Genomic DNA, 17241 nt, shown 5'->3' with positions numbered 1-17241 from the left:
CCCCGCGCGGTGCCCCGCTCGCTGAGTGCTCGCTCCACGCTCGCCGTGGCCGCGCTGCCGGGGAGAGCCAGCCCGTGGCCGCCGCGCACACACGCCTGCCCCGCGTGTCCCGCGCTCGGCGCCCCGCTCTCCCCACGCGCGCACGCCCTCGCGCCCGGACGCACGTTCGTGCCCCTCGCGCGCCCGGGTCTCGGCGGCGGCGGCGGGCGGAGCGCGCGGGGCAGCACCGTAGCGGCCGCCGCGGGCTGGCGGGCCGGCCATGGAGGCGGATGGGGCCGGCGAGCAGATGAGACCGCTACTCACCCGGGTAACCAGCAGGGTGAGGGCACGGCGGGGCCCCTCGGCGGGGGGCGCGGTAGACAAAGGCAGGGGCGCGGCGGGCGGGCGGGCGGGCGGGAGTCGCGGCTCGGCCACTCTGCGCGGGCCCGGCGCCCCCGGCGCCCCCAGCACCCCCAGGGCCCGGCGCCTCCAGCGCCCCCGGCGCCCCCAGCGCCCTCAGGGCTGGGCGTCCCCAGTGCCCCCAGCGCCCCGGGTCCACAGCGCCCCCAGCGCCCGGCGCCCCCAGCGCCCGGGGCCCCCAGCGCCCCCAGGGCCCGGGGCCCCCAGCGCCCCCAGGGCCCGGCGCCGCCATCGCCCCCAGCGCCCGGCGAGCCTCGCAGCCCCTTTGTGTGGCCTCCGGGGAGCGGGGGCGAGGGGCGGCGGCGGAGCCGGGGAGGCCGGAGTGGGGACGGCCCGCAGAGCGCCCGGGCACCCTCGCCACGCCTCGGGCGAGACCCCGGCCCCCCAGCCGGCGCCTGCCGCCTGCGAGCCCGACTATCCCTTCCTTTCTTTGCGCAGCGCTCGCGTCTCTCATCCCCGGCGCTCCCCCAGCCGGGTCCCGGTTCCGGTAGCCTTGGCGCTGGAGCTCCGATGAGCCCCCCCGGAAAACCCATCTTCTTCTCCCTCTGAGGAGGACCGCGGCTCCACCTGTCTTAGCCCCAGGCGGTGGTGAAGAGCTGGTGTGAGCCTTTCCCCTCTTTCCGCTTCTTCTCACCCAGTTCGCGGTGTGCTTTGTTCGGTGAGGTCTCCGGCCGCGTGGACGAGCCGCCCTCTTTCGCGGCCAAGGCCGCCTTTCATGCTGGCTCTGCCTGGTCCGCCGCCTCTTTTGGCGAGAGCCAGCGGAGTATCGTCCAGCCGCAGGCGGAGGAGAAAGAGAAGGGTGTCCCGAGCCCTCTGTGCAGCTCAGCTCCTTCTCTGCATCAGCCTAGCAGAAAACGCGTTCCTGGTGAGCCTGCCTCTGGCTTCACGGTTAGAGGGGAGTGGTGGTGGGCCATCAAAAGGCCAGTGTTCCCATTTGGGGTGATGAATCTGGACGGGTGGCTCATGACCAAGAAACGACTTCCTGCTCTCTTGCCTCTTGTAGAGTACATGTGCCCCTACAGTTATGGTCGTCTTCTCCCTAGTTCATGACTCACAGGGCACAGAGGTGTTAGAAAATTCTGTCCTTCTATTTCTTACTCCGTGACCAGCAGAGGAGGGAAGGTTTCCGTGAAAATTTTCCAGTCTCCACAACTAACAGGAAAATTGCTTCCCATATGTTTTTATTCAAGGCTTTCCCTTAACCACCACCCTCCCCATCTTTTTTTTTTCTTAAGATTATTTTAAGGCCCTGGCATGTAGTCATTCATTACTTCAGCATGTTCACCTGTAAGTTTTCAAAACAAATGAGGAAAACTAAGTCTCCAGACAGTGAAGTCATTTAGCAGTGGTTATTGAGAAGATGGTTCGCAGCGATGGTAATGGAATACTGCTCAGGAATCTTCTGTAATTCTTGGGGTGGCTTTTGAGTTTTTTTGACTGTGCTTTTAGCACTTTACCTGATAGCGTGTCAAATACAGTGTTGGCTGTGCTTAAATGTGCTATTTGCAGATTTTCAGTTCAAAGCTGTCAGGAGCGCCCTAGTTTTCATAAAATTGGGGAGAAACTATGATCACAAATATTAATTGCATGCTTAGCTAGCAGAAGCAGCATATATGATAAGGCCATTGCCCTGCAGAATCATTCATTCGTTCATTCATTGTACTAACACTTGTTTAGAACCCGTATTCTGTAGTGGCCAACAAGACAGAACCAGCTCTGCCTTAATAGACCTTAACATTCAAGTGGGGGAGACAAATGTCGAAGGAACTACGAAACAGTGTAAGGAGCCCTGGTGGTGCAGTGGTTAAGAGCTCAGCTGCTAACCAAAAGGTCCATCAGTCACTCCTTGGGAACCCTATGGGGTAGTCCTGCTCTGTCCTGTAGGGTCACTATGTGTTGGAATCAACTCGATGGCACCCGGTTTGGTTTTTTGGTTTGGTGGTGAATAGCAGGGGGGCCCTTCCTAAATCTTTGGGAAGATAAGACTGAAAACTTGGCCACAGTAAACATACGGAGATCAGTAATAGAAATCAAATAAAATACAATCACAGTCTAAAAACAGAATGGGAGAACAGTGAAACTGTGGGTTGAAGTAGTAGTGGTGGAGAGCATTAGGGCTTTAAAACGGGAAAGAGAGGAGCCATCGGCACTGACAAAGTTAGATCTTGCCTTACTCACTTTTCCCTGGTAAGTGAAAGTTGTAAAAAGATACCGGTCAGCCATAATTTTTCTCTAACTCGTAGCAGACTTCTTGGATGACCTAAGAAGTAGGATAAAATTAATATTCATAAAATACTTAAGTTTATAATTATGCAAAGAATTTTGAATAAATGGGTGGCAGCCTAGATGACTGCAACGGAAGCCCATCTGTTTCATCATTTAAGTTCTAAGATTTCTTTTGCTCCTGAAGTTCTTGCTGATTTTTCACATTTTTCTTGATAATTTCCACTGATCATAGTATGGGGATAGAGAGAGGAAAGTCATTCATCTTACAAACATGCTACTTTTGTTTTGCTTTGTTACAAAAGCTCATCACTGTAGGCCTCACTTCCAGTTGGTTCAGACCCTTATTTTCTGTTGTTGGTTAAATCCAAGTTTTAGTAAATGATCTACTTTTTTTAAGCACTAGGTGATTTAACACACTTCTGTTACCACTGAAGATTTGGGGCTGTTCCATAAATTTTGTTACATAATATCCATGCTAAGAGTATTTGTGACTGATCCAGGCACTGGGGATATAGGCAGACAAGGCAGAGCCTTGCCCGCATTGAGCTTTTATTGGCACATGGAACACAATGGTAGCATTTACAGTTCTACTGATTCCATCGTCAGTGCCAGTTACCTTATTTTTGCAAATAAGGCACGCATATAACGCGTATAGCGCACCTAGGAAAATAACACATGAAAGGGTTGCACGGTTGGCAAAAAAACATATAGCACGTGTATTATTTTTGTACAGTATAGTAAAACATTTTCAAGAGTCTGTAAGAAATGTTTTTTTTTGTAGTTATTAGAATAAGTGAAAGTTATTAACAACCTGGTGGCGTAGTGGTTAAGTGCTGCGCTGCTAACCAAAGGGTCAGCAGTTCGAATCTGCCAGGCGCTCCTCGGAAACTCTATGGGGCAGTTTTACTCTGTCCTATAGGGTCGCTGTGAGTCAGAATCAACTCGACAGCCCTGGGTTCTTGGTGCTAACAACCTGGTGTGAATTTAGCATTGATTGGTAACTGTAAGTAGTATTTGTGGGTCTGTGAATAAACAAAAAGACTGCTTTTGGGGAACTGTGATTAGCTATTGATAGGTCTAGAGATATAGCATCCCAGGCATATTATAGGGATTTCAGCTACCTTTCTGTTACCTTCTTGCAAACTTTGGGCCACAATCCATGGAGTTGTAATAAAGGGAGAGACAGCAGATCTGTCATGTGTCCAAGTGAAAGTTTAGTACAGTTGAGTTGGATTGAAGAATTGTTTTCTCTGTAATTGAGACTGGGAGCTACACAGGTTTTTTTTTCTAAGAGAGCTTAAGGTGTGAAAATTGGAGTATTTAGCTACACTAGACTCCTGTCATTTGAGTAGGTTAAAATCGAAAGCCAAAGTAACCGAGTGTTGGAGGAACCTAGTATGTTATTTTAGTGGTGTGTGTGGAGTTAACCAACATATTCTAACTTTGGTAGATAACTTGTCAACATCCTGTAATGGGTTGTTTTCTTCCTCTTTCCCTCCCCCTCTTTCTTACTGTGAGATTACCACAAGTAATGATCTTAAAGCGGATAGATGGGATCTGCAACTGACAAAAAATGGGTCATTTATATAAAGAAGCATACACATGTAGGGCTAATGTTACAAGTTAATCTTTGACCAGTGTGGCTTTTGATTTATATTTTAGTTTCCTTTACTGAGTATGGATTCTTTTTATAGGTGTCATTTTTATCCGTACAATATTTTCAGTTTTACAACAGCATGTGTCAGTAATAAAGATCAGCGGGTTGTTTTAGGGGAGCCCTGGTTGCGCAGTGGTTAAGTGCTCCGCTGCTAACCAAAAGGTTGGCGGTTCAAACCCACCAGCCTCTCCACAGGAGAAAGAGTATAGTATGTAATATAATCCATAAAGATTATAGCCTTGGGAACCCTATGGGGATAGTTGTTTGGGTTTTGTTTTGGGTTGTTTATAGATGTAAAAGTGTCACTTATGAGTAACAGAATTCTGGATCCTTGGGCAAAGCAGGTAGCTTCAGCATTCTAGTTTACAATGAAATTGGCCCCAGACAGTGTGGTGTTTTTTGTTGAGTGATGTTTGTTGAATTCTGCGATTTGGGGAGACTTTGAGGCTTACTGTGATTATGAGGATAATAAACCACTAAGGGGCCTATGGCTGGCATAGTGAGTGTTATGGTAGCTTTTCGCAGTGCAGAGGGCTAGCCACTAGAGTAGTACCCAGAAACAAAAACTAAAAAAAAAAAAAAAACCCAAACCTGTTGCCGAGGAGTCGATTCCAACTCCTAGCGACTCTATAGGACAGAGTAGAACTGCCCCAGTGGGTTTCCAAGCTGGTGGATTTGAACTGCTGACCTTTTTTGATTAGCAGCAGAGCTCTTAACCACTGCACCACCAGGGCTCATTTTTAAATGACTGCCTTACTTCGAGCATGACCTTTTTTTTTCCTTCAGTACTTGGTTTAGGACGTAGCGTGGTTTGTGATAGATGGACGTTTTATCTGGAGCCGATCTGCCAGCCCGTACAGGGTCTAGTGTGGCTGTTTTAAACAAAATTTCAGATTTCCGCCAAAGAGAATGTTTTAAACTTAAGCCATAGTTTGGATTTTATTAAGTTTATTTGAGCAGTTTTTTTTTTTTTAATTTTTGGGGGGGACAGTATCAAAAGGAAGGGTAAAGCAGAAACCTCCTTTCATAATAGAAAAGATACTGTAATGTTTTAAAGATTCTTTGTATATCTTTTTTTTGGCGGGGAATCTAATGTGGACAAGCCATTTGATTCTCCCTGTGACGTCACAACTCTCTTTGGGCTCTAGGATCGTATTGCTTCTTTCCCCAGATTGTCCAGTTTGGAGAAGCTGCTGTATGGTATATCATCTCTGATTGGGAACTTGAGACATGGATGTTATCTTTGAAAACTGATCCGTCCTTGGAAGATCCCTGTACTCTATTATAGAAGGGAGGGTGGAATGGTTTCTCAGAAGAGTATGAGAGAAAGGAAAATATGTTTTTCTTTTTCTCTCATAATTTGACCTAAGGCATGATTAACATTTTAATCTTTTGTGTTTGGTGTGTGTTCTTTTGTGTACAGAATGTTTTCAGCTTCATACTATTATTATTCTAGAAAAATACTGAAAATACTTAGACAAAAATCTTCTTACTTTATGAACTAATACTTTCAACAAAAATAGGAGGAAAGCGAATTTATGTATCGCAGACTCTTCCCGTTGAGTTCCATGGTGGGACTGGAGACATTTCTGCTAAAAATAGCCCCTTAAGAAACAGTCAAATTCCAACCAATGTCAGGGAACGATTTGTGTATAAACTATTGAATGGGAAACTAATTTGCTCTGTAGACCTTCACCTAAAGCGAATTAAAACAAAACAAAAAACAAAGTCTTTTTTTGTAAGGAAGAGTTTGAGAATTTTCCGTCATACTGTACTCTGACCACTGAAGTATTATCTTGACCTAGAAAACGTCTTTTCTGTTTCAAAATTTGTAGCATTTTTTGGTATTTGCCGTGTTTGTGTGTGCGCGCGCGTGCGTGTGCGCGCGCGTTGGAGGGTTGGGGGAGGAAGTTTTCTCAGGGAAGGGTGGGAAGTAGGGTGTTACCTGACTGCTTCTGTATGAATTACGAAGGACGCCCCCCTCAGGCAGATGCCAAGCTTAGCACTAGGCTTGATGGGTGGAGCCTGGGCTGGGCTTCAGTCCTCTGTGGCTTTCTCTGGATGCCTGTCTGCAGGGCTGCTATCTGCAGAACCAGGTGTGGTAGCCCTGGGATGCACGACCTTTGTAATTTAATACCTTTCTCCCCTAATTATTTCCTTTGCTCCACTGTCATTGTGCTGGGGGGGGGGGTGGGCTGTGGGGAGGGAGGGATCTTTTATCTACTTTTACAACTCAGGATTTTTTCTTCCTGCTCTTGGACATTCGCATTGCCCCGTTCAAATTTGCAGTGGAATTATACTGCTAGTAGATTTCGCTGTCATGTGTGAAGTATCCAAAAAACCAAACCAAACCCAGTGCCGTCCAGTCCATTCCGACTCATAGCGACCCTATAGGACAGAGTAGAACTTACCCCTAGAGTTTACAGGGAGCGCCTGGCGGATTTGAACTGCTCACGCTGTGGTTAGCAGCCGGAGCACTTAACTACTACGCCACCAGGGTTTCCAGGGTTTCCATAGCAGTCTGAAAGTCCTTGATTTGAAGATTGTTTAAAACGAATCAAAGACCCACTTTCTTAATACTGTAAGAATCAAATTTATTTAAAATGAGAGGCACCTCTGTGTAAAGTCAGGTTATGACCTCTTGTAACAGTTCCCACAGTTATTTAGTAGAATTTACTTTGCTTGATAGCACTGATTGTTAAAAATGATCCCTTGAGTATGCTGTGTTTGCCTTGCACCAGGATGCAGCACAGGGTGACCTCTCTGCTGTTTTTCCATTGGCTTTGCTGAAAAGTCTTGGGTTCTGTCCTCGCATTTGGAATATTAGTTGTGTCATACATAATGCCACACTGTCTAGTTAAAGTTGCTTTTAAAATAGAAATTTTTTAATATGGGCTCTGTAGGTGGCCTGGTGGCACAGTGGTTAAGCCCTGTTCTGGTAACCAAAAGGTCAGTGGTTTGAACCCACCAGCTGCTCCGCAGAAGATGTGGTTGTCCGCTTATCTAAAGACTACAGCCTTGGAAACCCTACGGGGCAGTTGTACTCTGTCCTGTAGGGTTGCTATGAGTTGGGATCGGCTCGATGGCAATGGGTGGGTTGAGTCTGTGGATGGTTATTGTGGGGTCTGTGGTGTCTTTTATGTACGGGGGGGACTAAGAATATACATTAGTAATTGATAGTACTTTTTTTTTTTTTTTAGCATAAATAAACTGGAAGGATAAGAAAATAATGAAAATGGTTGCCGTAAAGGGTGACTTGGAACAGGAGTGGGAGCAAGATGTCAATGTATACCTTTTATATAGATTTGATTTTTGAGTATTACCTGTTCAGTGAAGCAGGATGATTTATTGTGCCGTTTTCTGCCGTGGGTTGACATGTCCAGCTGGTGTTTCCTGAGGAAGAGATGGGTGACTGTCCATACAGGCAGATGCATGTGAACATAACTAACTTTTCTTGTTCTGAAGGTACCCACATAAAGACGAAAGTTGGTAATATGTTTTTATCAGTAAAGTCAGATATTGGATGTCTAACTGATATTGAATGCCTGGGTCCTTTGGAAATTTTGGGTTTGCATGTTATGGATGTCCTGATCCTCCTCTTTCTTTAAACCCCTTTCTGTCCAGTATTTAGATTGGTGCCTCCCCTCTACTTTCTGGATCCATTGAGGTTGCGTAAACCTTTGAAACGATTGCCCTGAGATAATTTTTAAACCTTAAACCAAAAATATCCCCTGAAATTGTCTTTAAGCCAAACAGCAGTTTAGCTTAATTAGTGAAGAATGTCTGCCTTGAGCATTGTGCTTTTCTAAGAACTGTCAAATTGACAATGGCAACTAGAAAGATTAGATAGGAAGATTAGGAGGCAGCGCGTTTATGTCAGTGGGGGAGTAAGAATACGGAAAAGGAGGTGAGAATGGCCGCACAACTTGAAGACAGTGATTAGTGTCACTGAATTGTACATGTAGGAATTGTGGAATTAGTGTATGGTTTGCTGTGTATATTTTCAGCAGCAGTAAAAAAAAAGATAACAGTTTTTAAACTTAAAAATTTCCCTTGTCATTTTTGTTCTTAACCTTAGATGGAGGACCATAAATATTAAAAAAAAAAAAAAATTATCCAGATTAATTACACATTTGTTGAAATTACTGTGACAGAATTATAGGGGGACCCCATTTCACATTGCTTTCCTGTTTTTGCAGCAGGGGACACCATTTACCCTGAGAGGGGGCATTGGTGGCTCAGTGATAGAATTCTCTCTCTTCCCTACCGGAGACCCAAGTTCAATTCCAGCCAGTGCACCTCTACACAGCCACCACCCATCTGTCAGTGGAGGCTTGCGTGTTATGATGCTGAACAGGTTTCAGTGGAGCTCCCAGATGAAGACAGACTAGGAAGAAAGGCTTGGTGATCTTTGGAAAATTGGCCAATGCAAACCCTATAGATCGCAATGGCTCAACCTGCAACTGATGGTGAGGGTGGCACGGGACTGAGGAGCATTCTGTCCCATCTTGTGTGGGGGGTCACTGTGCATTAGTGGCTGACTCTACAGTGACTCACAGCAACAGCAACACAGCGTGGCTTCTCCTGGAGTTGTACAATGAGACAGTACCGTGGGCAGATATCGTCGTAGCTGTAGATTCTCTCTGTCTTTATATATACTCCACACAAAGTATCTATCACTTCCTTTAAGATTAATTAAAAGTAAGACTAAAATTATTTCCATTTGGCCAGTTTTTAGAAGTCAGTAAAAACTAAGAAAGGTAAGCAACTAATGAAAAGTTAATGATTTTTTCCTTCTCTTGGCAGTATTTTTACATTTATATTTAAGTGTACACCTCAGTGGTACTTTGAGACTTTATAGCACCTTAAATGAAGTAATGAAACCCCACTGAAGGTTCTACCATACTCTTCTAATCTTATCCTTGGTTGGGTGGGATGTCATGTTTTTCACATTGATGCAAATTTGTAATCTAGAATTTAGGGTTTGGGGCCTTTGCTATGCAGCAGATTAGTGAAGAGCAAGTAACTAGCATTTTAGAGAAAGCCTGCTATGAGGCGTGTATTTTATTATGCATCTCATTTAATCACTTACTATCCCGGTGTTACAGACGTGAAGTCAGGGGTGGAGAGGTTTTCTAGACCAGGCCTAGCCATATAGCCAGTAAGAGGCTAAGCGGAGATTTGAACCTGTGTTTGATGCCCAACCACTGCTCCTCCCTTGTCATCCCTGTCTCAGTAGTCTGGAGTAAACAAAGACCTGTTTGTCAGTACCTTTTAAATTAATCATAAAAGATCATTTTAGTTGTATAATACTTGAAAACCCTATTTGCCCCAGAATTCCAAGTTAACTGAAGTTGTTTTCCTCTATATTTAAAAACTTTTATTACTGAAAGTTTTGTGAATTAAGTTGCTAACATTATGGAAATTAAGTAAGACAATGAAATTTGTCTTTCTTTCACCAGATTCCTTGAAGACTGGCATAGAAATTTTTTTTAGATCGTTGCTGTGTCCTTAACTAGGTCTACCCCAGGGCTTGACACCCCCAAAACATTCAGTATTGTTCAGTAAATGAATGTTAGGATATTATAGTGGGCTTATAAGATTCGAAGTTAAATGTGCTTCTAGTTAATTGTGTAGTCCTTGGTCTTTGTCATAAAATCGTTTTTATTTGTGGTATTACAGTTAAGAAAAGATTTCTACTTTTCTTGATGTGACTGCCAGGAGAAGAGGGTGTTCCTTGTCACCTTAGTTCTCTTGGGGAAGGGGGAAGTTTTGAGTAAATACAGTTTGAATTGATGGGAATTGATCCCAAAGTAAGAGTATTTAACTTTTTTTTTTAAAAAAAACAAAAACCCGGGATAAAATTTTAGGCAGGTGGGTATTGAACATTATAATGAACATCTTACGAAAGATATTTTCACCAGTTTTTGAGCCATTTAAATTGGTGGTTGGAAAATAGTATTTTCCTTATATACTAATTGTGTGCTTTTCCCTTTATGAAAATTGGTGACTTCTGATTCAAATGGATATAAAGGTACCAATGACAAGAAAAGGGATCTCACAGCCTAGATAGGATTTGGAGTTATGTGAGCCATTATAGATATTTGTTTGAAATCCTGCTGTTTGTATGAAATCTTTAGTTATGACTTGCGTAACAGGAATTTTTATGTCCATCTGCTTAGAATGACTGCTTACGTAATACAAATGTTTGTGCTCACCTGCTTTTCATTTTGTGATTTGGAGGATTGTGGGCCCTCATCACGCCTGGACTCTGCCCCCCAACACCTCAGCCCGTGCACAGTGTTTGTACAGGAGCTGTAACTAGCCAGCGCACTGACTCAGGAGTGTCCCGTCAGTAGTAGTCTGTACTTACTTTTTCTTTTGTGCCTAATTCTTCCCAGATGACCTCGTAACATGTCCAGGAGGAACTCCCTTATCCATTTCGCACAGGCTGTTAGCACTGTCCTCAGGATGAGGCTCCGTTACAAGCCTGTTTGTACTGGGGCTAGTTGCCCTCACTTTTGTTAGGAATAAGGAATTCATTCAGACTAAAATTGGCCTTCGTTTGGCCTTTTCTTTTATTGTGCTGTTGTTATTTGGTAATAGGAATCTCAGTAAATAACCCCAAACCCCAAACCTCATTTTCCGAACAAGGTAAAATTTGGAGGTGTCCTAGCGTAGACCTACTGCAACACATATATGCTTGGGTTTCTGACAAGCGTGGCTTCCTTATCCCTAATCTGCTACTGTTGTGGCCTTGGGCAGCTAACATCTTTGAATCTCAGTTTTGTTGTCTATAAAATTGGAATTGTTATACCTATATCATGAGGCTTCAGGAGCAGTGATGAGAATATGTTGTCATTGTTAACTTGTGGTCGAGTCAGTTCTGACTCCTGGGAACATTGTGTGTGCAGAGTAGAACTGCCCCATAGGGTTTTCAAGGCTGTAGCCTTTCAGAAGCAGGTCGCCAAGCCTGTCTTCCAAGGTGCATCTGGATGGGTTCAAACTGCCAACCTTTCAGGGAGAACCAGGCGCTTAACCTTCATGTATAAAATGCTAAATGTGCTTCTGGGAAATTTTTTTATTATTTAATCATCTTGTGTTCTTAGGGAATAGCCTACATAACATTCTAGAAGGGTTAACGGACCTACTCATTAAGGAAATGCATAGAAAACAGAAAATCTTGACTCTCTTTAAACCTTGGCAATGAGACAGTCTGGATAGCTTTGTAGGGGAGGCCTCAGTTAGTGATTGATTGCCTTAAACTTCAGATTTTAAAGAGTATAATTATACTTTGAAAAAATATTTAGATCAAAGCATAATGTAATCGTCTTCCTTTAATCACCCGCAAAGTATTTAAAATGTGGTATATGCCTGTCTTTTTAAAAATTAAGACTAGCTTTTTTTCTTTTAGACTGTTGTGGTTGTTTTTTTTTTTTTTTTTTTTTTTTACTATTACCTCATTTTAACTATTTTGTCACTGAATTTTTTGTCTGCTGTGGGGTCGCTATGAGTCAGAGTCAACTTGGCGGCAATGGGTCTGGTTTTCTTGGTTTTATAGATTTTTTTTTGTTGTTAATAAATGAGAACACATAGTTATTGAATTTGGGGTGAAGGTCTTTTGATATCTTTCCAACATACACTCGGTGACACCAATTTTACCTCCTAAGACCACCTTCTCATTTTTGGCTTTTTGGAGACACATGAGTTTGCTAGATGGCTTAATTTTATATATATATATTTTCAATGATATTTTATTGTGTATTCAGTGACAGTTTACATAGCAGATTAGGTTCCCATTTAACAATTTCTACACACTGTTCACTGACATTGGCTACATTTTGCACAATTTGTCAACATTCTCATTGCCATATTTTTACGCAGATAACATGCCTTCTACGTTTGTTCGCCAACTGCACCCCCGCAAATTATTTTCATAAGTGCCACTGTGCCAGTCTTATTTACATGTTGTTGTAAAAAAAAATTAGCGTAGCAAGTTTACAAAAATACCTCATGGGGGGAGGGTGTGGTTGGCAAACAAGTGTAGAAGGTGTGTGTTATTTGCATAAAAATAAGGCAATTCCATTCTGGTTGTCATTTCTAATAATCAAGTTTCCCTGTCCCCTTACTTTCTTATCTTTGCTGTAGAGTAATTGTTGACCATTTAGTCTTGTGTAGATGATGCAGCTTAATTGTGTTTTGATGAGATCTTACTGTATCTTCTTGATACTGTCAGGCTTTCCTAATATGCGGATATTGCAGTGTAGAAGAGCTTAGCAGGGTTCTTGGCATAGTGGGGATAAGATAGTTCCTAATTGTTATTCTGCTGAGTCATGATGATAGTAAGTTATATTTTATACAGGGTTCATGGTTGCGTCTTAAATTGAATTATCACGTATATATACTTTTGTAATCCTAAATAACATGAATTGCCATGTACAATGAAACCTGGGAAAGCTGGAACCTTTGTAAGGCAGAATCCTGTCAGAGAAGGAAAACTCAAATATTTTTCACTAAAGCAAGTGATAGAAAAATGGTAAGAATGCACACTGTCAAAGGTGGAAAACTGGAGACCTGCAAAAACAAGGCAGTCCCGTTGAGTTCTGGCTCGCAAGGGTTTCACTGTATTTTGTTGGATAAAGTGATAGTCTTCTGAATTTTGTTTTGCATGTCTGTACATACATATGTATGTACACACAGGCTCATTATACACACACACACACGTATGTTGTTGTCGGCATGCCGTTGAGTCTATTCCAACTTATAGGGCTCCTATATGACAGAGTAGAAGTGCCCCATAGGATTTCTTGGGCTGTAATCTTTATAGGAGCAGACGGCCAGGTCTTTTCTTCCACAGAACAGCTGGTAAGTTCGAACCGCAGACCTTTTGGTTGGCAGCTGAGCGCTTAAGCATTGTGCCACCGGAACTCATACGTGTGCGTGCGCGTATTAGTTGCTGTCACCCAACCATTTGTGCCACCCAGGTCCCTCTTCATATATGTATGTTATGATTTGAATCGTTCAGATCATTAAACAACCTAAAGATCATTAGGAGTTTTTAGATTAACCGTGTAGGAGCCCTGGTAGCATAGTGGTTAAGAGCTCAGCTGCTGACCTAAAGGTCAGCAGTTTGAATCCACCAGTCGCTCTTTGGAAACCCTGTGGGGCAGCTGTACCCTAGCACTGAGTTGGAATCGACTTGACAGCAGTGGGTTTGGTTTGGTTTTGATATGTGGCATTGAATTTTATTGGGTTAAAATAGTCAAACTATCTTTGTGTTACAAAAATCTGATTTCTCAAAAAGGTCACTATAAATAGGGATTTTAAGGTAATGGAACTTGTCGTAAGGAGCTTGTATACTAATTTCATTAAGTGAAATGCATTTTTTTTTTTTGAGATAGATGTTTTCTTACCTCCATTTTAGATTAGCTACATCAAATCTTATTTTTAAAACAAGCTTGATAGAGATAAGATGTAAATAAATAAATTTTATTGATTGGAAATCAAAACTAAGTATTTTAATATGATGATCCTATTGCAAAGTATGGGTCTGCCAGAATATGAATTCATATTGGGGGTGTGATGGGGAGAGGCAGAAGATAAGGTTGTAAAGGGTGTGGGAAAAAGGATTTTTTAAATTAAATTTCATGGTTTCAGGTTGAAGTTCTAGGAATGTCCCATATTCCTAGAGTGCTTAAAACATCATTTACTCGGTTTTTGTGTTAATTTAATTTGCTATCATCTATCAATTGCATTGATTTAGCAATAAATGGTTTTAAAAGGTGAAGTAGTGAATATTGTCCATTAGCCAGGAGCGATTGTTTTGTACTCACAGTACCAGCACGTCCTCTGGGATGGTTGTGAACTCAGATAGGGGCACTTTGAGAGTGTAATTTGGTGGCAGTGAATTTCAGATGACTGGGGAGCGTGGTTTCTCTCTGTCTCTGCAATAGGTAGAAGGATCTGGTTGGCGAGGAGTAAATCATGTTCACTGAGGAAATTTCTGCAGACAGCCAAAATTATGACAGTGTCAGCTTTATATTTCATGCTTCCTCAAGAGAATGGCATATAAATCATAATAAATGAACATAAGTAGATTCATGTTGGTCGGGCCTCTTGGGTAGGGACTGTTCACTGTTTAGTGCCTTGAATCACTCTAGTGTCCGCAGCTTTTGCCTTAGTTTGTCATCTCAAATAACTTTTCTTGACCCAAGGTTTATAGAATGCAAGTGTAGGACCTTTACTCGGAACTTTTAACTCACTTGGTCAGTTGTGAATTCGTTTTAACTTTGCCTGTTTTCACCTTGTCCTCTGTTGTTCAAGGTAGGAATGGGACTAAAATTTTGACAAACCCCTGCCTGTCCAGCTTTTAAAGTAATTGTTAAATAAAATTTAGGAAGGATTACCCCAAATATTCGTTCTCTGAATCACCTCGTTTTCCACTCTGTAGTGGCTTGCCGAAACAAATTAGTGGATTGACAAGCATTAAAAATGAAAAAGGAATAGAGAACAACAGAATACATTATAGATAGCAGCGGTAAATTTTGTGACATTTTTGTTTTATACATACATACATAAACATGTAAACAGATATGTGTGTTCTAGGGTGTGATGTAAAATGTGTTTCTTTCCAGGAGTGGATGCTTAAAAACAAATTTAAACATTTATATGTTAAAAACAGGAAACCCCGGTGGCATAGTGGTTGAGTGCTACAGCTGCTAAGCAAAAGGTCGGCTGTTCGAATCCACCAGGCACTCCCTGGAAACTCTATGGGCAGTTCTTCTCTGTCTTATAGGGTTGCTGTGAGTCGGAATTGACTCAACAGCAACGGGTTTGGTTTTTCGTTATATTAAAAACATGTAAAGCCATTTCTTTAGGTTAACATTTGATTACATTCATGTGGGAATAGTACATATGTGTACATTTTATTGAAAATTTTAACATAGCAAAGTAAATATCCAGATTAAACACTGTTATTTGACTTGTAAGTTGAGGCTACATCAAACAAGTTTTATATTAGAGAATTTAACTTCATATTCCACTAACAATAGCTTGCTTGTTCTAAGTATAATAAATTAGGTATAATGAGAAGGAGGAACTGCCAAACAGATTATCCTCTGTTCAGTTTCAAACTGTCGTGAACTGTTTAAAAGTCTTTAGGCTCATGGACCAAAAAAAAAAAAAAAAAAAAGTAATACATGCAATTAGGATTTTTGTCAGTTTGACCCAGAATTAATGTGAAATACTGCAGTACTTTTAATGTGATGATCATTTGGAAAGGACTTAGATGGGAAATTCTGTCGAGAAAATCATGCTTTTAAGTGAACAGCCATTGAACTAATTAATACTGTATTAGTATATCTTAGCTGCTTTGAGGTTTCGTAAGAAACAAGTTACAAAGCATGGGATGTTCATTAGGCTGAACTGAAGTGCTAAGGTTTTATGTGTCTGCAAATACATGGTTAGAGCAGGCTTGGAAGTAGACAAGTATCATTTTTTTTATGGGGTGATCCTTAGAGAATATTAGACAAAATGGCGTTAGATTTCCTTGGAGAGAGATCTGAAAGAGATAGTATTTGGTTCAATAGTTATTAATGGAGGTATGAGTGCACCTGATTCAGTTTGAAAAACTCATGTAAAACGTACTTTATTTTCAAATTGAGTGTCTGAAAGTGAAAAAAGCAGGGTATCTTTATGATCCCATGTATTCAGAAGAGTCAGGATTTGAATTCAGGTGATCTGGCTCGAGAACTTATACTCATTAATGTTTTCTTCAGCTGAAAAATTGTATTATATGCATAGGTACAGTTTTTCAGTAGCATATAGACCTAATTTTATGCTAATACAGTTTGTGGGGTAATTTCCTGGATTAGGGCATTAATTCAGAAGCTTTTTCTCAGATACATGTAGATTATCCTAATCACTTCATAAAATTTTATGTACTGTTGCATTATTTAAACATGATTTTGCTGTCTGAATTATGCTTTATTTCTTCTGTAGCCACCTATTTAAAGATTGTTGTGTATTTTCCAAGTGAGGTAGCCGTTCCTGCCTCCATTTTACAGCTTTGAAAAATTTTATGAAATCTCTCTCATTTGTTGAAGTTTTGTTGTAGTTTGCACTCCTATTCTCTTTTTCCTTGTAAGTTTATTATTTTCAACATTACTATTATGTTAGTGGATTTTGGAAGGGAGAAGAGATAAACCCAAACCTAAGTCTTTTGATCGTTCATGTTTAACTTGGTAACGTTCAAGTAGTTTTTTTATTCCCTTGCCTTATATGTATAAGATTGTGGTTGTGTGCCCTCAAGTTGACTCCTACTTGTAAGGACCCTATAGGACAGGGCAGAACTGTCTCATAGATTTCCGAGGCTGAAATCTTTACAGGAGCATATCGCCAGGTCTTTTCTCCCACAGAACAGCTGGCTGATCTTTTAGCTAGCAGCTGAGCACTTAACCATTGCTCCACCAAGGCTGCCTTCTGTAAGCATAAACCAAACCAAACCCATGGCCGCGGAGTCAGTTCCAACTCATAGCAACCCTGTATAGCAGAGTAAGTGCCCCACAGGGTTTCCAGGAAGCAGCTGTTGGATTCGAACTGCTGACCTTTTGGTTAGCAGCTGAGCAAGGAGACGTCTCTATTTTTATTCACATAAAGATATATCTCCTCTTAGAGAACGAATGTGGAAAATATTCAGAAACTTGGACAAATGCTAGAAATGTCTGATTCTCAAACTTGAGAGAATGCTAGAAATGTTTGAATTGAACTTATTTAATGAAAATAAAGTTTTTAGATTACATTCCACTGGGCATGAGGATAGTTGCCTTATGAAGTAATTTTCATTCAAATATGGGTAACTTGAAAGATAAATCATACCTTTAATCTTTAAGAAGAAATAGTAAATATCAAAGAGTAAAGGCAACAACGATTTGTTACAACTGATAAAGACCTCCCAGTTT

The 17241-nt window shown here is 41.8% G+C and overlaps 1 protein-coding gene across 7 annotated transcripts in view; it reads left to right on the top strand.

The window, feature by feature from the left end:
• The first annotated feature begins 203 nt into the window (after positions 1–203).
• Positions 204–17241, top strand: part of SLC4A7 (solute carrier family 4 member 7) — a 113615-nt gene continuing 96577 nt past the window's right edge. For 3 of the 7 annotated variants that reach the window (XM_064277411.1, XM_064277406.1, XM_064277410.1), the window contains exon 1: positions 210–319. In XM_064277411.1, the coding sequence (XP_064133481.1) occupies positions 260–319 (60 nt within the window). In that variant the 5' untranslated portion in view covers positions 210–259. Of the gene's footprint in view, positions 320–768; positions 1265–17241 lie in introns of those variants that run through there. The other 4 variants (XM_064277404.1, XM_064277409.1, XM_064277407.1 and 1 more) reach the window with 3 other exon arrangements.

The sequence above is a fragment of the Loxodonta africana genome, chromosome 27 (assembly GCF_030014295.1).
Source record: "Loxodonta africana isolate mLoxAfr1 chromosome 27, mLoxAfr1.hap2, whole genome shotgun sequence".
Taxonomy (NCBI): Eukaryota; Metazoa; Chordata; class Mammalia; order Proboscidea; family Elephantidae; genus Loxodonta; species Loxodonta africana.
Note: the sequence above shows the minus strand (reverse complement) of the source record. Positions and strands in the feature narration are given on the sequence as shown.